This window comes from Eschscholzia californica, unplaced genomic scaffold (assembly GCF_041429995.1).
Source record: "Eschscholzia californica isolate CP2 unplaced genomic scaffold, dmEscCali1.0.p SCAF_1, whole genome shotgun sequence".
Taxonomy (NCBI): domain Eukaryota; kingdom Viridiplantae; phylum Streptophyta; class Magnoliopsida; order Ranunculales; family Papaveraceae; genus Eschscholzia; species Eschscholzia californica.
The window spans coordinates 39842749-39869821 of NW_028238198.1; the positions used below are offsets into that span (position 1 = coordinate 39842749).

General features: G+C 36.3%; 2 protein-coding genes across 2 annotated transcripts; both read right to left on the minus strand.

The window, feature by feature from the left end:
- Positions 1–11298: 11298 nt before the first annotated feature.
- On the minus strand, positions 11299–15637 carry LOC147566778 (uncharacterized). Its single transcript, XM_086653324.1, has 2 exons — positions 14832–15637; positions 11299–11832 (listed from the first exon to the last, which is right to left on the minus strand). The coding sequence occupies exons 1-2, from the start codon at positions 15173–15175 to the stop codon at positions 11769–11771; spliced, it is 408 nt and encodes a 135-aa protein (XP_086509450.1). The 5' UTR covers positions 15176–15637; the 3' UTR covers positions 11299–11768.
- Positions 15638–26485: 10848 nt separating this feature from the next.
- LOC147566779 (uncharacterized) lies at positions 26486–27073 on the minus strand. Its single transcript, XM_086655572.1, has one exon. The coding sequence runs from the start codon at positions 27071–27073 to the stop codon at positions 26486–26488; it is 588 nt and encodes a 195-aa protein (XP_086511698.1).

Consider the following 27073-nt stretch of genomic DNA (forward strand, 5'->3'; position numbering starts at 1 on the left):
AGAAAAAACAAATGTTTATTGAGAAATTAGACAGATAATTTGAGAAACTAGAGAGGGTATGGCGGTGGTAGGTTGAAACTTGAAAAGTGTTGTGTGGTATATAAACTTGGTGGCCAATACGCGGACAACCATTTTGCTTATATGGACAACTATTTTCGAACCCGATGCGAGTCAACTATGCTTGACTTAGTTGACTTTGATTTAATAAGGGGACAACTCCATAAAGTCTTAAATACTAATAGTTAGTGAATTGTGGACTATTAACAAAAATAATAGTTAAATATTGAAAACCTAAATTGTCTTCTTTATCATCATCTTCTTCTTCTTGCTTCTGTGGGTGTTATCATACTTGAAGTACAATAATCTATCCAATCATGCTACTAAATAAACATAAAAACTCATGAGAAAATGTAATAGTATCATGTTCTTGATAATCATGTAAACTTGTTATAAACAGGGAAAAGATGAAAATTGATGCATCAAGGAATAAATAAAAAAAAAATCTATCCAACTCAGAGCTACTAAATAAAGAAGAAGAAATTGGAATAAATCCAAGTTTCTCAACCTCAAGAACAGAGAAGGCAAAACCCTACTTGTTTTCCCCTATGTGAGTGTAATCATACTTGAAGTACAATCATTTATCCAGAAATTTCTAGAGAGAGAAATTAGGGTTTAGAAAATTTTGATTTCTAGGTTTTAGGGTTTTTACATTTCTCTTTGGGAAGATTCTTCAGCAATTCCCTTCCCTTTGTTTGATGTCATAATCAACAATGTTTCTCCAAAAAAATTCTCTCTCTAGAAATTTGGGTGTTGATGATGAAGAAGAAGTAATAGAAGAAGAGCTATGGTCTTCATTAAAAAAAAAAAAACTAGGGTTTATGGAAAAAGAGGGAGGTCGTCAAATAATACATCTGATTCTAAGAGGGTTTGAGTGAAAATAATAGAGAGTTGTCCCCTTAGAAATTGATGTCCATATAAAAAAATTAATTTTTTTGAGTTGTCTACATAAGATAGTTGTCCATATAAGAAAAACGGTTGTCCACGTATTGCCCACCATAAACTTGGGAAGAAGGCAGTGAGACGGAAATATAATTTGGGGCAGCCAAAAGTATGGTTTAAGTCTAGAGAAAATGACTTTTTAGGTTGAGAAAATTATCATAATAACTAAAAAAACCTATAACTCTTTTTATTGACTGAAAATTGTCAAAATATTATGGTCAATGATACTTAAAGTGTAAAATAATATGGGTAATTGTTATTAAGGTCATTTTTTATTTTTTCATCCCAAACTACCCTTTTACATTTAAATCAGTTTATCAATAAACCCAAATTCTTTAGGGTTTTTATTTTTCTTCTTCTTCTCCATTGACTGAGAAAAGGAGAGATCTAGAGAGAGAAACACTCCCTCGTAATCTTCTCACATAACTCCATTAAAGGAGCTCATACTCGAATTGCTCCATCAACTCGATTTCCTCGTTGTTCTTCATCAACTTCAACTTTCTCATCATCTTCTTCATCGAAGATTCAGAGATCTCATGGTCTGATGGATGCGAACGATTTGATCAAATCTGTACCGAAACAATGACTGTTCTTGTTCATTTCCCGATCCTATTAGTAATAACTGTGATGATAAATCAACTGTTGTCTCTGAAGATTTAACTGAATTTGTTATTGATTTTAGACTAAGGTGTTGTTTGTTTTTTTTTATGTCTGAATCTGAATTTGCTGAATCTGAATTTGCTGAATCTGAATTCGTTGAATCTGAATTTGCTTAATTAATTTACAAGTAAGATGTTTGTTTTTTAAATCTGAATCATTAGATCTTAATTGAAACAATTACATTTATACCCATTCATATTTTAAGGAAAAAAAAAGAAACCACTTTCTCTCTCTCCTCTCATTTATTCCCAGCCGTAATACCAAAATCTTTTTACTTTTTCACTTCTCCTTCTCTCTCCTGTTCTCTTTCCCAGGCTAATAACAAAACCCTAGTTCATCAAAAACCCTAGGTCATCCAAATCGGCTGATACACCCTTTGATTTTTTTAATTTTCTACTAAAGATGATGGTTCCATGGATGGAGTGGTAATCGTTGTTGTTTCTGTCTCTCTCTCTCCCTCTCCCTCTTTCCTCTCTCTCTCTTTAGCCGAAGATTAGTGAAAGGTAGATAGTCGCCAGATCTCACAGGGTTTCGGGCAACATACTTCGTCAGATCCGGCGAGGGTTAACAAGCCCTTCACGTGGTGGTGCTGGTGGACGGCGAGGCTTAACAAGCCTTTCACGTGGTGGTGGTGGTGGACGGCGAGGCTTAACAAGCCTTTCACGTGGTGGTGGTGGTGGACGGCGAGGCTTAACAAGCCTTTCACGTGGTGGTGGTGGTGGACGGCGAGGCTTAACAAGCCTTTCACGTAGTGGTGGTAGTGGACGGCGAGGGTTCATAAAGACCATCATGTGGTTGTGATGGTGTGTGTTGTGGTGGTGGTGGTGGTTAGGGTTTAGTTGAGACCGGCACTGTGGTATTTGTTTTTTGTTGTGCTCTATGGTGGTGGCGGTGGTGTTGTGCTGGTGGTGTGGTTGGTGGTGGTCTAGTGGTGTGGTGGTGGTGGCGGCAGTGGTGGTGGTGAAATGAAGAAGATGAAGATAATGTAATTTCCAGTTTTTGCGGGTGTATATTTGTCATTTGTTACTTTTCAGCAGCTGGGTTCATTTTTCAGACTTGTTTTAAAGTCTGAAATAATTGTGTCCTAATTCAGCCAATTCAGATGTCTAGGTCAATCAGCCAGTTTTTCAGATTTTGCCAAATAAAAAAACAAACATCTGAAATCTGAATTGGATCTCAATTCAGATTTCAGATCTGAAAATTTGAAAAAACAAACAGCACCTAAGAGAACTTGTTTGTGAAAGTAATAAAAGACCATCAAATTCATCTTTTGAGCATGATCTTTTTGATATTTCTTAAGCTTTTAGTGATTATCAGCTACGTGCAGAAATCGGACAAAGAAGATTTGATACCTAAATGGGTTCTTATCTAGACAAAGACCAAAATGGGTTTCATTAATCCCTAAAGAAAGATCACAAGAAGCCATGAAGAAAGATCATCCATGGCTTTCTTATCTAGACAAAGACCAAAATGGGTTTCATTAATCCCTAAATCTTCAATCTCAGCCCAATCATATTGATCAAGAAAGCTTGTTCTTTATAGCAAACCAGGTTGTTGTTTATGTGATGGTCTTAAAGAAAAGCTTCACGCTGCTTTCACTCTCAATGGCCCTAATTCTCTTTCTGATGTTTAGTTACAGGTTATCTTTCATAACCCATTACTTAATTTCTTTTCAAAAATTCTTATTAAAGGGTTATTGTTTGATTTGGGTTTTCATGGGTTTTAATTTTTTGGTGCAGGTAAGAGATATTACAAGCAATCCTGAATGGGAGAAGGCTTACCAATATGAGATACTTGTGTTGGCTAGAATCCTCTCTGATGGAACTGAGGTTAGTGTTCTATTTTTTTTTCATTTTGGACTATGAGTCTGTCTCAATTTTCAATTTTGGAGCTTGGGTTTTGCATATTTTGAGTCTTTTTGGACTTTGTATATTGAAATTCTTCTGTGATTTTGTAATGTGGAGTATTTGCTATCCGAAAGTTGATTCAGACATGGAGTTTGTGGATATTGAAATGTTTTTTAGCGGAAAAGATTGAAACTTCTTGTGTGTCGAATTGAAGTGCTTTAATAGGAGAGCTTTGTTAAAATATATATATCAAAATGGTGTCTTGTTTATGTGCGGTTGATGTTCTAGACACTTCAAATGGAAATGCGATTGGAAAATGCTTCTTTCCCTGACTAGGTAAGAGTTAATGAGGTGACACGATATGAATCGTAGATGCAAACCATTGAAAAAAAATATCGTTGATACATATATAATTGACAATGGTATGGTTATTTGAATGATATCTGGTTCTTAAAATTTTACTTTTAAGTTATTGAATAGAGTTTCAGTTCTTGAAACATTGATACATATATAATTTCTGAAGTTACTAAATGAAAATATCGCAATGAACTTCTGTTTTTTCAGTTCTCAATCTTAAAACATATATGATATATTAGTCTTTATGCAACTAAAAGATTTAGTCTGGTGAAATCTTGTTCTTGTTAGAGTTATGGGTAGCTAGCTGGTTGCTTGATTGTTGAGAATGTCGAATAGTTCATGATAGGTTCATAATCTTCGGCGGTGTACTCCTATCGAACTATGATAAGTTCATAATATATTACTAGAAGGCACACAACATATATTACTAGAAAGTAGAAACAAATGCAATTGGAAATCGAGTTAGAGAGCTTCTCGCTTCTCAGGAGGCATAAGTACTGATTATACCGAGACCCACTTGATAATACTAAATGCTCTTGTATTTGTATGCGACATTATGAGCTCAAAACTCTTTCGAAATAAATTCAATTGGTTGTGTTGGAAAGATAAAATAGGTATAATCTTCCACCTTAGAGGTCAAGGGTTCGAGACACACGTTGAACAATTCAAAAAAAAAGATAGACACATTTGTGGTAACCCTTTTCTTTCTTCATTTTGGCAACCATTGATGCATCCATCCATGCAAGGAGATAGAGAGAGGGGGGAAACATTTGTATCGTCTGAATAAAGGCGAATTTGAGCTTCCATTTTTTACTTCTAAAATTTTAAAATCCAGTTAGGATAAAAACTTACTACGCTTTGTTCCCTTTGTAAGCATAAATTCTCTGCCTTGGTAATTCTTCTCAAGTTAATACTCCTAATTAACCTGAAATTGACTGCAGAAATAAGCATTTATGGATTAGAAAAATCGTTGGATTTGTTTTCGGAGACTTCAAGCTAGCTTTATCTTTGGTGGTACTTGAAGCCTAATTCCATTTAACAATGCCACTGGCTTTGAGTTTGAAGATTGGACATTACAAGAGAAGCCGCCAAAACACAACGATATAGTTTAGAAGTAAAGGCAGTGATGAGTAATTATTTTTCTTTCGAGATGGAAGTTTCTCGGTTAAGGCGAACGCTATATGTTTTTTTTTGTGAAGGTACCACGAAGATTATGTATAATCTCTACTGTTATGTAATCTTAAGTTATATCAAAGATCTATAAAACTTCTTATTTTCCTCATTTCATCTCTCAATTACTATATAACATCAAGAGTTCCTCTCTCCACTAAAACTTATGCAAACACGTTTGCATAACAGATTGTTGCAATCACGTTTGCATAACAGATTGGTGCAAACACGTTTGCATAACAGATTGGTGCAAACACATTACATTTGCATAACAGATTGGTGCAAACACGTTTGCATAACAGATTGTTGCAAACACGTTTGCATAACAGATTGGTGCAAACACGTTTGCAAAAAAACGTAAAGGAAAAAACGCCGTCTTTTCTGGGTTTTTTTTTTTGAAAAAAAGTATTGAAAGTGGATCTTGTTAGAAAGCTAATGAAAAATCATTTCTAAATATATAATTTTTATAGAAATCCGACATCTCAAACAAAAGTTATGTTGATTTAAAGTTTAAATAAAAATAAAAGAATTTAGTTACACAAAATGACAAAAAAAGGTATTTTAGTATTTGCAAACTTTTTGACCTGAATAATAATTTTCAAATGTTGTATGCTTTTTCACTTATTTTCTATATTATTTTGACCTAAATAGAAATTAACTCTTAAGTCTTTAGATGGGTCAACTTAACAAAAAGAAAGTCTCTAGATGAATCAACAACAGGTGGGTGGACAGTATGTAGGGGCCTTCAAAATGTCTCGTCTTAAAATGTGGCCCCTATTGTTTTAAAAATAGGGCCCTATCTCTTGTTTTTAAATGTGTAGGGGTCTTTAAAATCTATCTACAAAATCACTAGATCTGTGGGATGCCTTGAAAATCTGCTACTAAAGTGACCCCTCTAATGTTGTGGCCCAAAGTCAGGCTTTGCCTGCTTTGAGCCCAGGGCCGACCCTGTCTATATTTTCGATAAACTAGAAAACTAGGCGGAACATTGGTCATAAACTAAGGAACTATTTCGAAAATAACCTAAATATAATATATAGGATTTGGTATTTCAAGTTGCATTAAATATGCTTCAAAGTTTATGCACACTTTTAGATTGAAACTTGTTGAAGTACTCACATATTTCAATTGAAGTCACTCTCAAGTGACTAATGTTTGTGTATCACGTACATCGATACATAATTATAATATTGGGCTATTTGTTGATTGGCCTCCTAAAATATAAGTTATTTTCGTATAGCCCCCTCCGTTTGCATAAACACCGAGATAGTCCCCTTTTGTGTTTTTTATGCATTGTTTTTTTTTTGTTGAAATAGTTTTTTATGCATTGTTTAATTAGTCAAACTTGCACTTTCTGACATCACACTTTATTTTTCTTTGTTATTTTTGTTTTTATCTTTTATGTTTTCTCTTAGCCTTTATTGTAGGGCATAGTGGATCCTTTTCGGCAACGCCCTTAAGATAGATAAAGAGATAGAGAGAAACCTACCACTTCAAAAATGAAAAATTGAATTGAGAAATTATTTTTTTTCTGGTGAAGAAGAATCAGAAACCAAATAAAAAAGGGGAAGAAAGTGTGTTGATTTTGGGAATATTTGGAGATTTTGTGTAGAGAACGTAACCGATTTTGGTATATTAAAAATTAATCATTACTGACATTAATACTCTTATGTCTGGCGTTGATTTACATGAATAAGATTTTATATCACTCGTTAGATGTCCTCTTTATCAAACTCCCAGAAAAAAAAACACGGTCAGATTTATCTCTCCTATAATTGAGCGAGTTGTTTTTAGGGGTGGTAGTGGTTTAGGATATTGGGGGACATTCATAGACAAAATGTTCATTAGATATTTTAAGGCATTTCGGGCCATAGACAAAATGTCTTTAAGACATTTCAAGACATTTGGTTTATCGACAAAACGTCTCGGAGAAATTTCAAGACATTTGGTTCATAGACAAAATGTCTTGTAGACATTTCAAGACATTTGGTCCATAAACAAAATGTCTTGGAAACATTTCAAGATAATGAATCCATAGACAAAATGAGTAGTGATTATTATTATTATTATTATTATTATTATTATTATTATTATTATTATTATTATTATTATTATTATTATTATTATCATCATCATCATCATCTCATCATTGAAGGAAAATTGGTGGACATTTATTATTTTAATATTATCATTATGGTTTAAAGATATGAAATAATATATTTGTACAAATATTCAACAATATATTTTTTCGACTTTTGTGGACATCTATGAACATTGATAGACAATTGGTGAACATTTATTATTTTAATAATATGATTATTGTCTAATCATATGAAAAAATATATTTGTACTAATATTTCAACAATATATTTTTCGACTTTTGTAGACTTCTGTGGATATATATACACAATGATGAACATTAATTATTTTAATATTATCATTATTGTCTAATCATATGAAATAATATATTTATGCTGATATTTCAAGAATATATTTTTCAATGTTATTATTTAATATAATATATTAATATCGTATTACAATAATAATACAACAATAATACAATAATAATATAATACTATATAATAATATAATATAGTAATAATACAAAAATATATTAATATAATAATAAGATAATACCATAATAATATGATAACAGTATAATATAGTAATATAATAATAACTAGGGTATATCCCGTGTCCTAGGGCACAAACCGTTGAACAAATCAAATTTGAGGACTTTCCATGAAGTAGTATTTATTATTGCTATATTGTGGATACCCTAATTTTTTGTTATTTTACTTATTATTTATTTTCTTTTGTTTCTTTTTTTTAAATTAGTTATTAATAAATTGAGGGATTTCAATTTCTTTTTTTAACTCTTGAAATTTATTTTGTTTCTTTTTTTTTCTTAAATTAGTTATTTTATTTCTAAGAAAGATACGTTTATTATTTTTCAAATAGGTAACTTTATCTCTACGAAGGACTATATTTTAAATTTTGAGAAGGACTCCTAGACAATATCCTTTATTAAAAAAAAGGTGTTTGTCCCAGTCAGCGTTTTTCCTTCTGTTTTATTGTATAGATATTATTAATAGTATAGTAATATAATAATCTAATTTGATAATAATAATTGTTTTTATTATCATCCTTACTGAAATGTCTCCAAGTGTCCATAAGTGTCTTCCCTATTTTCAGAAACATTATCTCTACGAAGACTATCCAAATTTACACTAAAATGTTCCAAAATGTCCATAAATCCAATTTGTCTTGAAATGTCTATAATTTCGTGTCTCAAACGAATAACAAAGACATTTTGGGACATTTGAAATGTCATACACGAATAACACAGACATTTGAGGACATTTGAAATGTCCCAAACTAATAACACAGACATTTGGAGATATTCAGAGACATTTTGATGTAGATTGTTGCGGAAGCGTAAAAGTAATGGAATCCACCATTATAACAATGACAAAATACGTAAATAAACTGATAAAGTAAAGAACAAAACGATAAACTTGATTAACAATAAACTTGATTCATAATATTCTCTGATCTGAATAACAAGGACAGACTTAACTTCCTTTTATAGGAACTTAGAAACTTCTAGATGGACTCAAATTAGCATTCCTAAATATCAAAGATACTCAAACATAGAAACTTCTAAACCTAGACTTAGTAGGAAATACTAAAACATGGAAACTCCTAAACTCTAACCCTAATGGGCTCGGCCATGAGGCCCTCTAACTAGTTCGGCCGTGAGGCCCATCTTGATGGTCTCCATCATACTCCCCGACCGAGAACGAACTTGCCCTCAAGTGAAACTGAACAATGCAATCCTTAATTCCCACTTCGAGCGAATGGTGCATTGGGGTCGAAGGACACCCACTTGCACGAAATCACTAGCTTCAATGTCATAGTGCAAAGAATCTTGCAAAAATAAATGTAGGAAAGAAACTTCCAACAAATTGCAACATCTCCCGTCATCTTTTAATTTGATGAAGAAGACCACAAACACCACATAATATTTTATGGAAAAATCAACCTTGAATTTCTTCACTTGAACGATCTTCCCACGTTCATCTTCGTGTTCCAAACTCGAATATGGCTTAATCAAATCTAAACTAGAATGAACTGACCTTTTCAAGCTAAAAGAGGATAATTCACTTTGTTCTTCTTGTTCCTCCGTCATTGAGAAAATTTTATTTTTTTTGTCAAAAACTTCTTCAATACCATCGAACACGGTGACCAAAGTAACATTCGAGAACTGTCTACTGGATTCAATCTTTGTCTCCACATATGAAAAATATTCATCTAAAGGAAGAAAAACATACCTAAAGATACTTTTCAATGTAGTCCAATCGTCGACGAATTTTTTTCTTTTATTAATGAGTCTCCCTTGCATTGCATTGAACTTTTCATAGACTCTTTTAGACAAGTGTTGTTCGATAACAAAAACCTTATCTTCGTCATGGACTTCTTGGTTTATAAACCAATCCTCCATCTGTTGAATCCAAAAATCTATATGATATTGATAATCAAACATAGGAATTTTGGAATCGACATTAATTTTGTTTTGATCTTTTCGATCAACATAGAGTTGTTGTGCATCTCTAAAAGGATCCCAACCTAAACGCGGAAGATTATTCCAACATTCAAGATGAGAAGTATTTAAAAAATTATCTGTTCCCAGATTCTTAAAGCTCTGAATACCAGCTGATGTAGATTGTTGCGGAAGCGTAAAAGTAATGGAATCCACCATTATAACAATGACAAACTACGTAAATAAACTGATAAAATACGTAAATAAACTGATAAACTAAAGAACAAAACGATAAACTTGATTAACAATAAACTTGATTCATAATATTCTCTGATCTGAATAACAAGGACAGACTTAACTTCCTTTTATAGGAACTTAGAAACTTCTAGATGGACTCAAATTAGCATTCCTAAATATCAAAGATACTCAAACATAGAAACTTCTAAACCTAGACTTAGTAGGAAATACTAAAACATGGAAACTCCTAAACTCTAACCCTAATGGGCTCGGCCATGAGGCCCTCTAACTAGTTCGGCCGTGAGGCCCATCTTGATGGTCTCCATCACATTTGAAATGTCCCGAACGAATAACACGGACATTTGGAGAAATTTAAAACGTCTCCAACCAATACCACGAACATTTGTGAGACATTTCAAATATCCCTAACCAATAACCCAGACATTAGGGACACGAGAATGTCGCCAAATGTCCTGAACCACCACCACCCCTTAGTATGTAAGATAGATTTTTATACTAATGTATGTTATGAAATCTTGATTGACTCGTTCTAAAATGCTCAAACCCGAGTACACTAAATAAATGAAATTAGATTTATTTAGCCAGAAAAAAATTCCTTCTAAAATGCTCAAACCCGAGTAAACTAAATCAATTAAGTTTGGTTATTTAGCCAGAAAAGGATTCCATTTTGATCGATCCAATAGTTACACCAGTATTTTGCTCATCCCTAGTCTCTCCTATTTACGGGGAAGGTTATGGCCAATTGAGTAAAGTGAAGGGGATTTGATGATTTCCACCTCACATGGTGGAGTCTCAATGGGTCCACGGGTTATAGATCCAAAATAAAATTCTAAAAAGGATTAAGGTCAAATCTTCCCATAAAATGGATTTTAGTCCTTTTTTCTTTTGAAAGAAATATTGTTGATATATAATGTATTATGTATGACACATAAAAAAAAAGTATGAAACTTTAACAATAAATAACACGTTATTTATGAAACAAAACAAGAATCAATAAACAGAAAAACACTGTAACTTTGACATCTAGACATACTTTAACTATACTAAATGTGTTTTGTTGTAGAAATATACGTAATTTGATACTAAATATGCGAAACAGATAGTAAGTTTGAAATCAATTGAAAAAATCTAAGAAAAGAAAGAGAATTTTGGAGATTGATTTTCAAAAGTGGGATTTTTCTTATATAAAAGGTTATAATGGGTATTATGATTAAATAGAAATGATAGAGATCTGTTTTTTTCATAGAGATAGATCAATTAGGACTAAATATCAATTGACTTAAAATCCTATATTAATATGAGGGTGGACTTAACGTGTGTTTAAGTGTAGACTAGAAACCCAAATATTATTGTTAAAAACCTAATAGTATCTAACATAGCAGCAGATCACATGATGAGCTTAGCAGTTTATCAAAAAGAAATAAGAGAATATGGGGAATCTCTCTCTCTCTCAAAAATTATAAATTCTTAATCCAACTGCATGTTCATTACTACTTAAATGAATTACAAAGTCAGAAACAAGTTTCTTTAAAGGTAGAACAAGGGCATATATGACTGCCAAAATTTGCCAAGCTTTTCCTGATCTGGGCAGTTCAAAATTTAGATCCACTGGAGATAAATTTTTAACCGAAAAATAAGAAAGAACAATTCATTATCTAAGGGAAGAAACAGGATGTTTCATAATAAGTTGAAAAACAAACGACAAAAATGTAGAAAGAGAAATGGTTTCATTTATTCCATAGACTGCAGACATTGTATTGCAAAAATTGCAATTTCCAGATTAATTTCTCAATTTCAGCATTGTAGAGCGAACTCCAGCTGGGAAACGAAGCTGTCCAGATAGGTAAGAGATTGTCTCATGAATGATCAATGATCTGCTTCGATTATGCAGCTGATAATGAGTATAGTATGACAAACGAGAGAAGGAAGTACGACTACTGAATAACACAAACACAGCCTCGAACACCTTCCTCTTCATAGTCAGAATCTCCGGATTCACTGTACAAAAATGTAATAAGTTAATGAAATTAAGGTCATAGTAATCACATAGATACTTCTCAGTTTGTTACTATCCATATTCTGTTCATGTAGATGCAGATAAGTTTCTCCAAATATTTATAACTTGAGGTATTCAACTTCACGTTTAGATTAATAGAAAAGACGAGCGAGAAAATTGGGTGTTTCGAGTCTGTTAATGTCAATGAGGTCGCTCACATACTTATTGCCTTATCGGTTGTCATGTGTTAAACAAAAACACTCCTTCTCAACGGTATCCTAGATGCTTGAATACATGATCTCTAGTACTATCTTAGTTCTGAGGCCATGATCACGAACACCCTTATTCTAAAATTTGAATAATCCAAGAAAGAGCAAGAATCTATCTCACAAGGGTTGTGGCAGTGGTCCTAACAAGGAGTTAGTATAACATTCAACAACATTGGCCTAAGCGTGTAGAGAAAGTCTCACTTTAGTCCCCATCGTACGAGAAAAAAAAAGTTCAGAACATTATAATATGAATAATGTTCCCAAGTTATATATAACATGGATCACTGGTATGGTGTTGCTCTCCAAATTTGGTACAAAGTCCCACGTTCAACAACTAGAAAACGGCCAAACGGGAATACCACGAGCAGGAAAAGGCTAACACGGGGATACAAATGTACAGCCTAGCACATATATTTACTTGTCTTAGTTATATAAACCATGTTAACTAAAGTTGGGTATTTTATGGTCGTAAACGGTTGTATACAAGTGCATAGAAGATGCACACAAAAGTTTGGAATTATACCACATTGAAGCGACTAATATCTGGCAACTGGCAAGAATATTAGTACAATTGTAACGACAAAATACTTCAAAAGAATATCCATGTTACGACAAGGATATATATAGTGAATGGGCATGAGGTTCTTGAGCATCAATAAGAAACCTATGTCAATAGAGGAGGAGAACATGAGTAAGGAATCAGGAGGAGACTTCCTACTGGAATGGACAGAGGCTCTTCCATTCCTTGTGAAGAAGAGTCTTTACCAATATTACTATATTAGGATTAAGAATAGACACTTCCAGGGTGATAAATTCTATCAGACAAATACATCTCATATGCAGTATGGTGTTAATAAAAAAACATTCATATCTCGAATTGAAAACAACAAAGAACCCCCATGAGTTTCAAACGCAACCACAGGGCATAAAAGATCTTGTATCAATTGCTTTCTCCAAGAAAGAACAACCTCTAACAAGCATACTCTTTAACTGGTGGGAGTTGTCAAAGGAGTGCAGTGTACTGTTTGGGTGTTTCGAAGACAGGGAAAGAAACCACGAAGAGGGTACTATACTCATTGAATGAAATTTAGTTGCTTCTGTCATAAAGAAACTAATTAGACTGGACACGGACACACAGTAAACACAGAAACCGTAGTTAGGAACTACTATTCATGTATATGCTGCGCTACTCTCTCTCTCTCTCTCTCTCACACACACACACACACACACTTGACCGATAAAAATATTTTCTGAGTTATCTGATTCATTTATACTAGAAAAGTACATAAATAATTTTCAGAAAGAGCTCTTGATGATCCTAAGACCCAAAGCAAATCATAAGTTCAATCCACACATCTGATACAACATGGTGATGGATCATACTGCTTCATAATAATGGTCCATGATGGGACCTTTCTAAATCAATAATTTTCAAAAATAAAGCACTTAATGGGAGGAGCCAGGGCCAAAAGCTCTTTGCGTAGAAATGGATAAGGATATCCCATCATAACTTTTCGAAATAACCTTCTCATTGATCTTTTATTCTCAATACCTTTCCTTTAAGCAACTCCAACTCTTTCAAGATCTTTTACCTTCCAAGTTCCTACTTATTCCCTTCTCTGTAAGTGGGTGAATTCATCCAATTTTACGTTTCCTCATATTCTTATTCTTTTTTCATGGACATGGCTTTAAATTCTAATAACCTTCTATTATCCAAACTCTGCAGCATATTTGATCAATAACCTTTCTGATTCCACCATTGCCCAGATATTACTTATAAAAAATTTACTTCTCCCATTTTATTTTACTTACAAGTTACAATCATCCAAAGTTTCTTACCATTATAATGTTGAAGTAAGGAAATAAACATTTTTCGTTTTAACGAAGCAAAAAGTCCTGTGAAACGGGATTAATATCTCCATAAAGGGTTCACACAAAACAAAAGCATCACACATTTTTTGTAGATTTAACTGCAACCTTGGAGTTCTCTCTAGAAAGAATGTCCTTCAATGTCACCCAGCCAAACCATAAAAGTACTGAGTAGATCTAAAGAGACTCAATCTGCTACATATATTGTTACAATTTCAAACATTTGTATATTCCTTAGTTTCGAGAACTAAGTGTGCTGTGCTCTACCCATTTTACCTACATATGAAACACCCCTATATGCGATTACAGGAATCTATATGCAGTACAGTACCTTGTCCATTTATTCCTGATGTCATCCAGCAGAAACAACCCTAGCTCAAGCCTCGCTCAGCTGGGAGAGGAGCCCATCGGCATCCTTAAGCGTGTTTATGTCCGTCACAACTCTTTGTTAGACAGTTCAGATATATGTACACAAAAGGGGTTAAAGTTTCTTACAAGATTGTCGCGGACTACTTCGATTCTATGTATACTGTTGCAAAGAAGGCAATTTCCGCCAAATTGAGTAATATGCTATAGAATAGTCTTTAGTGATTCCTACTAAAATGACAAACTATATAACTGGATCTAAGGTTATATTAAGATCAATTTAACTCAGAGAAATTCAATTATCCTGAATATAATACCTAACATAATCTACTAGTAAATATAAGTTGTATTTCAAGCATACCCACATAGCCAAATCTGAAATTCAACCTAAAAATTTCAATTTCATTAACAATAAAGATAAAACAAACTAATCTGAAAACTAAATCAACCAAATACTAATCAAATAATTTAAAAAAAAAATAAGAAACAGAACTAACCTGGGTTCAAACTCCTTGATCTCAGTTAATTGTTTCCCTACAAAATCCATCCACTGAACTCTCCCCTTTTCAACTTCTCTTCCTGCATCAATGGACTCAGAAGAAGGTTTCTTAAGACTACTTTTAGGGATAATTTCTTGTATTTCTTCTACATCTAATGTCGTCTCCTTCTTGTCCTCGATCGTCTCATTGGATAATTCACCCACAGAATCAGGAACTGAACAAACGGTTCCAGTAACATTTGAACCGTTTTCCAATTTTAATGGACAAGAAGATAATAGATGAGCTGAAGGTTTACAAAAACAAATAAAAGGACAATGGAATTTGCAGAACAAAACCCTCATGAATATCTATTGATAAAATCAAACTCCTGATTATACTCAAACCATTTCATAAAACTAAAAATTCAACTCTTTCATTCTATTAAAACCAGAATTAATCTTCAATCAACTGAATCTGATTAGTAGAAACTCTAAAAATCAAATACAAATTTTTTTTCACTAAAGAACAAGAACCCAATTCTCAATCTTGAAAAAAGAGAAAAGGGATCCAATTAAAAATCTTTTTAAAGAAAACCTAGTTTTTTTTTTTTTTGGGTGATGTTGTAATGGCTGTCAAAGCCCAAAAGGGAAGGGAAAAAAAAAATTCTGCCAGGAAAAAGAAAATCCCAGAAATAATTTTTCGTTTGTGAAGATCTTTGATCATGAATGAAACCAGACTAATATGTAAAATACAAGAAATGGGTATCTGTCAAATAAGCCCTAATTTGTACAAGTGTTCTTTGTTTCTTTGGTTTTAATCAGTATGGGTCCCCTTTGCATTCTCCTGGAGGAATAAAAGATTAATTTAAATTACCATCGTACCCTTTCTCTCTCTCTCTCTCTCTCTCTCTCTCTCTCTCTCGAGTCTTGCCTGTCTTTCTCTCTTTAACCCATTTACTGTGAAAAATCCTACAATTAAAAAGGTTGAAGAAGGAAAGAAGAACCAGAAAGGGAAATATTAGCTGGAAAGTCAACAGGACAAAACACAAGATAAAAGACAATCCAACATTCTACTTTGTAAGAGTAGTAAATAAGCAAACTACTTTTACTTCTCAAGATTTAAAGAAAAGGGGCATTTTATATTGGAAGAAAACACTGATGCAATAGTAAATTCCACACTACTTCTCACGTTGTAATGGTACTCCTTTTTAAAGAAGAAACAGAAGTAGGAGGGTCATCTTCATTTTCAGACACGTACTCTGGAGGTCCGATAGATCGTACGCTTCTATCTTGTTTCAAGAATCATGTTGCTTATACGATTTGGAACAAATCGATAAGCAAATATTATTTTCTAATTTTAGTAGTTATGATAAGAATTTTTTTATCATCAATCTAAACACAATATCTTTTTTATTTTCAGGAGAGGCCGGTGTACACAACTATACGTCTGTCGTAGTTGTGGGTACTGTTTTGGAGAAGAAGAATGGGTGGGACCTGGAAATTGAGTGTCAAAGTGTTCAAGAGAGAGTCCGGAACACGGGATTGGCCCACATCGCCAAATATTCATACATCAAGTTAGAGAATGTGCATCGCATATGTGGTCTTCCAATTTAAGGTCTACACGTTGTTCTGTCCAAGGCGGATGATGAAGATGCAAACGATGATGATGATGATGATGACGATGAAGATGCTACAAAAGATCCAGATGAATTACTAGTCTCTCGTTATTTACAATTAGATTACGAATGTGTAAAATTGCACTTAGGTAGATCTAAGTCTGTGGAGCTTAAGTGGTTGAGGCAGCAACGCAGTGGGTCGGAAGAGGATGACACCGACCTTGTCAAAGATGCTACTGCACGGGCATACCTCTTGCATTTTTTTGGTTGTACTCTTTTTGCTGATAAAAGTGCAACTAAGGTTCCTATTGTCTATCTACGTTATCTGAAGAACTTAGATGATATTTTGACTTACTCGTGGAGAATAGCGGCGCTTGCCTATGAAGGATATGGTGCCTAAAGTCTGAAGGAATGGTATCCTTCCGAAGGAGTGTCCTTCGACCAAGGATGCAATGCGTGCAATTTAGCTATTAGGATCTTAATGACCTTATTCGGAAGATCATTAGTCCGGTCCAATTAGGGGTCGTAATGCTTAGCTAGAAGCCAACTACGATCGTCGAATCAAGAGTTGATTCGCGGCTAACATAGACCGGATCCTACAAGGGTTACACAACAGAATAATGATTTGAACGGAGAGAATTGACTAGATGGATGAAGGCAAATAAGTGGATTGGATCCGTTATTGGTAAGTCCTGAAAGATTCGGAGAAGTCCGAAAGAGATAAACATGTCCGGGCCCAAAAGGGAGGCCCGGAATGGCTTTAGGGAAGCCGGCCATGTGATGGCCGGCCAAGGCAATAGGGCCGGCCATGTGATGGCCGGCTAGGCCCTAAGTGGGCCGGCCAAGGAAGCCCATAAAGGGCTATGTTGGCCGGCCACACTTAAGTGACCCAATGGAGGGTATTTTGGGTGTTGCCTAATAATTAGGTTTATGGAATCCTAGATTGGGTCTAATACCTCTTCTAGGGAATTCTATATATACCTAATTATACAACCTAAAGAAAGAGGCAATTTCAAGGGGCAATTCAAGAGATTGAATTCTCAACAACTGAGAGGGTTAACTGAAAGAGTTTCAGAATATACATCTCAGAGAGAGAGAGAGAGAAAAGGAGTTTTCTCAAGTATCTAGTCAAGAAGAAGGAGTTCTTCATCTCAACCTTCAAGAAGGTCCTAGCTGACTGAAAGGAGGGAGTTCAAGTCATTATTCGGTGTCTCAAGTAGAGGAGCTACACTTGGAGCTCTTATCTTCCGAATACTGATCGGAATTTAGTTCGTGGGAAAGCGATTAAGAGGTAATCTTCTTTCCAATCTAGTTCATTGGTATGTTCATGTATAGATCTTGGAATTAGTGTTAAACATATGATGTTTGAGATTCCGCTACCAACACTAATAGACAATTAGGTGTATGAGATACACTAGGTTATTCCCCATCAGTGGCATCACGAGCCGTTTGCATGAACTACCTTTGACTAGATGAATTAGATTCATACTTGAACAACTATATATTAGTGTTTTAATGTTTGAATAGAGATTTAAACATAAGTTTGATGAGATCAAATTAGGGTTTTGGATGAGATTCATGGCCTAGAAACACTAGAAACAAAGTTTTATGAAAAGAGTTTTCATAAACAAGTGTTAGGGTTTTAGAATTTTGATAGAAATCATCAAAACCATGAAGATTGGTTGATGAATTGATCAAAAACAGTACCTAACAGCAGCTGGAACAGAAAGAAAGAAAAGAAAAGAAGTTGGAACGGCAGGAATTTCCAAAAAAAAATTGGAAACCCTACTGGCCGGACCGGCCAGGACGCGTCCGGGCCGGACCAGCACGTCTCGGACAGACAGTCCGAGACAAACAGGGACAAGGACTGGAAATCCTAGTCCGTAAAGGACCGGGAATCCTAGTCCGAGCTGGACTAGGAGTCCGAGACTCTCGGGTCTCGGACATCCCAGAGCGTCTAGGACGCGTCTGGGAATCCCAGTCCAACACGGACTAGGAGTCCGAGACTCTCGGGTCTCGGACGTCCTAGCGCGTGGGACGCGTCTGGGACATCCCAGTCCGAGACGGAATAGGATTCCGAGACAGGAGCGTCTCGGATATCCCTGACGCGTCTGGGACGCGCTCGAGGGAACCTATTTAGAGTCTCGGTCTAGGACCGAGACACTGGACGGGCGTCCGGATGCATCAAGGATGCGTCTGGAGCAACCAGAAGCATCTCGGATGCGACTGGAAGCTTCCGGACGCAACTCGGATGCGACCGGAGCATCCAGAAGCGTCTAGGACGCGTCTGGACGCGTCCAGAAGGCATCCCAGATGGGATGGCCTAGCCGTCTGTGCACAGAAGCGTCTGGGACGCGACTGTGGGGCACGGGTGCATCCCGGACCAAAAATCCGAGATGGCACGTGTGCTGTCCCGAGACCAGACACGTCGGGGACGCGTCTGGGAGTTCCAACAGCTCTCGGATTAAGCATCCGAGAGGCATATGCAGCAACCGGATGGTCTGGACGCGTCTAGGACGCGACCAGGACGCATCCTAGACATCTCACCCGAGATGTCTATGGTCTGTCCTAGGACAGATGCGTCTAGCTGGGCTAGGACGCGTCTGCCCGAGAGACATAGCACGGCAGGAAGGTGCTGTCTCTAGGACCGGACCTTGACCAGGCTGAGTCAAGAGTTGACCAGAGACCAGTCAAGGGGCTTTGACCAGGGTTGACTCAGATTTTTTTTGAGTAAGACTCAAGGGCCTTTTGGGCCATGATCTGAAAGGGAGTTTTTCAGACTTTTCTCCCGGTTCCGAGCATATTTTTTCCGACTTAGACCCGGGTTAGAGGAGTACCCGAACAGAGTTTTTCCTTATTTTGATTTTGGAAACAATTAAGGAAGAAACGTAATGTTTTAGTTTAAGTATTGAGAATACGAAACTTTAGAAACATTAGACATAGAGATGTCACAAATTCCCACGAATAGCTATGCGATAGCAAAACCTAGAAACGAATCTAGGATACGTACTTTATTTATTATGATTGTCATATTTTTGTATGTATGGATGTATGTGATTGCGTAGAATAGTATACCTTTAGATAGGATTATCGTTTCTTGTTCTAAGCGCAAGGAGTTGTGCCCGAATAATACTTAGAGTATAGGGTCTTAGAATCTATTGACGAACTGAATGATGAGATCATGGTTCAAGTGGGAGTAGTCAATAGAGGTTCTTGGATATGAATCCAATCGAACCATAGGCGAACAAGAAATAAACTTAAAAGATGGGATCTTTTAAGGGGTAATACTAAGATTTAACAAATCATTACGCAAACCCACATAAACTTTTACGTAATAAATCATGAATGGTTATGCAAGAGTTCACAGTAACGCAACTTGATAAATTACGTAATAAGTCCCAAAAGGAATTTTGAGTAAAGCCTACCCAGATTAAGACACCTGTTGAGCCCTTGTTCATCGATGGTGGGTCATGCCAAAGCAGGGTGCCATCTTTTACCTCGGGACAATACGGGTAGATCTATGAAGAGGTCTACATGTCTAAATGGTTATTCTCAAACGAGTCAGCAAAAGGGTTTTGGATTTCGAGGCTAAAGGACGATTTAATGTTTAAATCGTTAACCAAGAGTCATATGAGATATGATCAGTAAGGAGTTACTCACCCAGGAGGGTGAAGTTAAGGGCAGTGCCAAAGTACGCTTAGCTTCACAGGAATGGGATCTTGGAATTATATTATTCTAAGGGGACAACAAGAGTAGAATAATATAGGCAAATTAGGAAAATTGCCAGGATAACAAGTTTAATCACTTTCGCATTTCTTACATGTAGTTTAATTATGACAACAAAAGACTCAAGCAGCATTCGCTGGCTTCTGGAAAAAGAAAAGTTGAATGGTGACAACTTTATGGTATGGGAAAGGAACTTAGGACTTGTCCTAAGATCCGAACATAAGGCAAACGTGTTATACACACCTATTCCTGTTCTCAATGAAGATTCGACTGAACAAGAAAGGGAGCAAGAAAGGAACATTCGGAAAAGGTCCGAACCCATAACATGCCTCATGTTGGCAACCATGGAACCTAATATTCAGGATAAGTTCATAGAGATGGATGCCTACACCATGATTCGACAACTTAGGAATTTGTTCCAAAAGAAGTCAAGAATGGAGAGGTATGAGATTTCAAGGACGATATTGGATATGCGTCTTGAAAAGGGAAAGCCTGTAGGGCCACATGTTTTCAAAATGATTAGTCTTTTTGAAAAACTGAATCGACTGGGAGTCGATAATGGCCGAGATTTTGCCACTGATATTATTTTGCATTCACTTCATAGTGGGTTTAATCAATTTAGAATGCACTATAATATGAATGGCTGGGACAAATCTCTAGAAGAACTACACGCTATGCTCCAAACAGCCGAAGAGAACATTGTAATAGCTGAACCTAAGAAAGAAGTTCTAATGGTTCATAAAGAAAAGGGATTTAAGAAGGACGGGAAGCAGAAATTCAAAAGGAAGAAAACGGGTAGAGTGAAAGGCAAAGAAGTTGCCATGAACAAGAGTACCCATTCTGATTCCAAGTGTTTCTATTGCAATGGCACGGGCCATTGGAAAAGAAACTGTCCAAAATTCCTGGAAGACAGAAAGAGCGGAGCTGGGAGTTCCGGTCAAGGTAAAAAAATTGTTAAAAGTTATTCAATTAAATACACATTCCTCAAGGTATGCGATACCTAAAAGACTCTTATCATTGTGAATGACAGGAGCGAGAGGGAGCTGAGTATTTATTGAAGAGGAGATGAACCTGTCAAAAGCTGAGAAGGCAAGAGTTGCTGGAAAAGCTCAAGAAGGATCATAGACTCGATAGGCAATACTTTAAAGTAGTTTTAGTATTTCTATTTCTTTTTAGAACATTGACTCTGTAATGAGATTATGGGAGTAAATAAAATATGAGATATTTTATGATGTTCTTAAAAGAGCCTATCTAACTTTTAAGTAAATTTTAACGGACGATCCGACTTAGTCATTCTAAATCTTGTAAGAGTATACAAGAGTACAGTTAATCGTAGAAAACAATGTTGGACATGAAAGTCTGCGATTAGTGTGATTAGAATGGACATAAGACTTGATTGTGGAGGAGTTTTAGAAACAAATCCAAAGTCGAGAAGTGGATCTGGATGATTAAAGAATATGATGAGATCATGAGTTCTATAGTCATCGGTCTTCCAAAACACAAAGTCTAATACGTATCTGCCAAACCACTAAAAACCTAAAAGCTATAGTGAATAATTGAGTCCATCCGGATATGGACATCATTTTAGAAGGAGTTCTAAAATTATCAATTATTCGAATGTCTAAAGAGTGTTAGACATAAGTTCTTCAAGAAGAAGAACGGGGTTTTCTCGCCAAACATCGGAACACAATGAGATTGTTGCTCTCGATGGTGTCTTCATTAAAAGGAGGGTCCTTCTAAGAAGACAAGTGGGAGGAAAAATCGAATGGGATTCGACAAAGAGCAACAAGAGGAAGTAAGGAGTTACTTGCCTTAAAACAAAAGAGAGTAAGAGTTACTCGGCTTTAAAACGAAAGAGAGTAAGAGTTACTCGTCTTACGTGACAAGGGATGTCGACTTGAATGGTTCAAGGGACGATCGCCTAGAAACTTCTTAAGGAGTTAAGAAGGTTGCTCAAAAACCCCAATGAGTCTTGGGAAGATTCAAAAGAACTATAGCAGAAACCACTCTGAAATTGGATCGGAAATCCAAAGAGATAAGAGTAAGAATGGTTGAATCTTGTGAGACAAGAAGGTAAGTGGGAGTGAAACAAGAGTTGTTTCAGGTCCTGTATGTGGGAGACATACAAGAAAGGACAAGAAGACGAGGGTGAATTAACCATGGGCATCAAAAGTCTATGGAGATAGACCTGAGATGATAAAGACTCGTTCAAAAGGAGTTTTGGAGAGGCCTGAATAAGAAGTTCTCTTAGAGAGAAATTCTACCCAACTCCCGTGATAAACACAGGAGAGACACTTATGTTAGAAAACATAAGAACGATCATGAGATGATTGTTGTTTACCCGTACATCTAAAAGGTACTTGGAGTACGAAAAGATGTCGTCGCCCATACAAGTCAGAAGATTGAAGAAAGTCATAAAAGTAATCTTCCGAAAACAAAGATAGGAATCTTTTAGGAAGGGCTAACAGATGGGAAAGAGTTTTCCATGCTGGGAGTCGTTACTTAACTCTACTAGATAAGAAAGTAAAATTAGAACTTGGGAAGTACTAATTTCAGTGGGAGAAAACTGATAATATCATAACAGCTTACGAAGAGTTCGAAAGCAAGATAATTACAAAGCGAAGTGAAAAGGAAACTAAACTGTCACCTTAGAACGATCATGAGATGCTCGGGTCTAAGGAATTAGGATCCAGGAGGAAAATCCTAAAAAGGACTTGTAAAATTGAGAACGTGAAGGAGTTCACGCGGGTGCTCAAATTTTACAAACTCTTGTTATCCGAAATAAACTGGGTTTATTTCGTCATCTAAATTGTGGTTTAGAATTTAGACGACAGTCCAAAAGGATGGAGTGTTCCAGGTAGGTTTATTAGATACGTGATCTAATGAAAGAAACCCTACTAAGTGAACATGGAAGCACATCATCCTACTATCCCTAGTCCAGGTCATTAGTTGGACAATAATGACTTATGAAGACTAGCATGAGTGATTGACAAGATAGCGCTGTTTCTTGGGCTATGGGAATAGGAGTATTCAAAGGTCAACTTCATGGGTGTATAGTCGATACACTGGAAACCCGCCGAATGAGAGTACTTCAAGAGTTGAAGTTATAAGATGTCATAACTCTCATTTAAGAAAATTGGAGAGATTCCTCAAAACATGAGTACTCACTCAGTTTATGGAAGGAATGTCGAACTTTGGTACCGTCAAACGCCATCCGTAAAAAGTGGTTATAAAAGCGGCATACTGGGGGAGACAGGATAGACATGAAATTGAGTGGGAGTACAAGAATGGATTATGTTTTCCTGAGTAAAATCAGGATAAAGTATCTCCGGGCCACTTGATGAGAAACAACTGAAAAATGCATGGCCGTGCTCAAACGGATTAAGAGTTAATCGTTTGGATTGGAAGTTGTTCTCGGGATCAAGAGAGTCTGATAAATATGACATATCAGATGAGATACGAAAAAACATGGGAATCGAGCATTGCACTTGTTCTAAGTACAAGTGGGAGACTGAAGGATATGGTGCCTAAAGTCTGAAGGAATGGTATCCTTCCGAAGGAGTGTCCTTCGACCAAGGATGCAATGCGTGCAATTTGGCTATTAGGATCTTAATGACCTTATTTGGAAGATCATTAGTCCGGTCCAATTAGGGGTCGTAATGCTTAGCTAGAAGCCAACTACGATCGTCGAATCAAGAGTTGATTCGCGGCTAACATAGACCGGATCCTACAAGGGTTACACAACAGAATAATGATTTGAACGGAGAGAATTGACTAGATGGATGAAGGCAATTAAGTGGATTGGATCCGTTATTGGTAAGTCCTGAAAGATTCGGGGAAGTCCGAAAGAGATAAACATGTCCGGGCCCAAAAGGGAGGCCCGGAATGGCTTTAGGGAAGCCGGCCATGTGATGGCCGGCCAAGGCAATAGGGCCGGCCATGTGATGGCCGGCTAGGCCCTAAGTGGGCTGGCCAAGGAAGCCCATAAAGGGCTATGTTGGCCGGCCACACTTAAGTGACCCAATGGAGGGTATTTTGGGTGTTGCCTAATAATTAGGTTTATGGAATCCTAGATTGGGTCTAATACCTCTTCTAGGGAATTCTATATATACCTAATTATACAACCTAAAGAAAGAGGCAATTTCAAGGGGCAATTCAAGAGATTGAATTCTCAACAACTGAGAGGGTTAACTGAAAGAGTTTCAGAATATACATCTCAGAGAGAGAGAGAGAAAAGGAGTTTTCTCAAGTATCTAGTCAAGAAGAAGGAGTTCTTCATCTCAACCTTCAAGAAGGTCCTAGCTGACTGAAAGGAGGGAGTTCAAGTCATTATTCGGTGTCTCAAGTAGAGGAGCTACACTTGGAGCTCTTATCTTCCGAATACTGATTGGAATTTAGTTCGTGGGAAAGAGATTAAGAGGTAATCTTCTTTCCAATCTAGTTCATTGGTATGTTCATGTATAGATCCTGGAATTAGTGTTAAACATATGATGTTTGAGATTCCGCTACCAACACTAATAGACAATTAGGTGTATGAGATACACTAGGTTATTCCCCATCAGCCTATTCTTATCGGCAGATTGGTTTTGCTTCGAGGGGAAGAAACCAATTGGCTGGTTATCTTACTTTATTTCAGGTAATTTCATATTTATTTTTTTCTCTCAATTATTTATTTATTATGTTAGAGTAGAGAATAATAAATGTGTATTTAACATTACATTGGTAGTCGTGGATCGATGAACACTTCAACCTTGAGGTGTCTGTTCCCAACCCAAAATGTGATCCTACATTTAACGTGCCCCAGATGTATAGATGGGAGGAACACATCTTGAAAGGCAACAAGACATGTGCTCTAGGAAGCACTCGTTAACAGTTAGACGGTCTGACCGAGAGAGATGTATGTATTTTATTTATTAATTTTTTTCTGTGTTCTATAGTACCTGACGTATACTATAGGAATCACTCGTTAAACGTCTGTATCATGTAGGTCATTTGGGACCCATATCATCCCTTATTTTCTGGCGTTGTACTACCACTTCCTGAATACTCTTTTTTACACTAGTTGCATCGCGGTTAACGATATTCCCGAGCCCTATCACCCTGATAGGGTGTTAAGGCAACTTGGGTTGGTTCAAGTCATCCCTAAAGAACCGATTCGACAAAAAAAAAGTGTCGAAGGACGGAGATTCTAAAAACTTTAGTAATGTGGCTTCTTATTGAGGGCGTTGGGAAGATCACCTACCAAACATGAATGATAGACCGAAGGAGGTATCTTTGGCTCCATGGGATGCAAGCGCTCAGTATAACAATTGGTTCAAGAGAGTATCTCACCCATTTGTACAAAACCCAGTTCTGTACAAATCCAATAGACTAGAACAGTACTTAGGTTCGGTATCGTACTACGTGAGTATTCGATTTATCATTTTTTTTTTTTTACTTTTGAATTTGTAGCTATATTTTGTTACCCAATTTGTTATCAATCCATTGTTGTTTTTTAGAGAGATGGAATTGATTATTATAGCGATTCAAGCTGACGTTCCGTTAGGGCTTGAAATCCCAACTAATGCGAGGGCTGAAATGCCGCTTCCCGAATGTCCTCATCAACCTCAACCAGAACGCGAACCAAGAAGATCGTCTAGAAAAACTACGGTAAAGAAATCGAGGAAATCACAAAAGGAATGAAGTAATATATTATGGTTTAGAATCTCAAGTGTAGTCTCGCTATTTTGAATTTCTTTTGTGAACAACGGTTACTTTTTTTGAACTTCTTTTGTGAACAATGTGTATCGTACATTTTGATCGATGTTTGAACATCGTTACTCTTGTTTTAACAAGTTTTAATATCTATCAAACTATAATGACTCCAAGATCTACCGAATGGAAGGTTTAGAAATCGCGACCTTAAGTACCAAAATTTAAAAAAAAAAAATGCCGCACGGATGACCTGATACGTGCCTTCCTTTCTCAGGTCCCGGACCTCTAGATCCTTCACACTGTTACAAGGAACGGATCCAGAGATCGGTTACTTTCTACCAGGAAAACAGTAACCCCTGTTAGAAAGTAACAAATTTCTGGATCCGTCACACTGTCACATGGCACAGATCCAGAGATCCGTTCCTTTCAAACAGGGGTTCCTGTTAGAAATTGACGGATCTCTAGATACGTAACTGTGTAAAAAAAAAAACGGATTCAGGGATCCGTGACCTGTATAATATTTCTGTTTCTCTTCGATTTTAAACACAAAAGAAAGTTAAATAACGAAGACAATTAATCATCTAAATTTATTCATATATTAAATCAAAAAGTTTGTAACCCGGTATTTCAGTACACTTTAATCATCACTTAAATTTCTCAGACTACTACTTGGCTCATTCGATTTATCATGAGAGTAAAATTTCTTTCCATCCTCGATTCTATCTCTAACAAGTTCAAGCCAACCCGTTGCCTCTAACGATGCATACCTATACCACTGCGGTGCAATAGGAGGGAACATAGATTCTTTTGTGAGTTTAACGCACATAAAGTGACCACCACTATATGTAATGCATGCAATTTTGTAACCCTCAGAAGATGGACCATTGAGTAAGGGTAAGAAAGTTGTCGAACAACCGTAAGACAAATGAACTAATATGCAATTGAAGCTACTCGCCACAACTATACTAGTGTACGGGTGACTGTAGAACCATTCATCCGGACATGTAAAATTGAAGTTGTTCGCGGCACTTAATGTCCGAGTGTAATCTCTTGGTAAAAAAATCTCTTCGTAGAGTGCGTTGCGTACCTCAAGTTCTTTTATGAGATTTTCGCGAACTTGTTTCCAACCATCTTCTAGTGAAAACCCAAGTCCTTTACCAACGGCATGAAACCCACAATGACCATCGCCTGACACATCTATAATGTCATCCACGAATGGATGCAT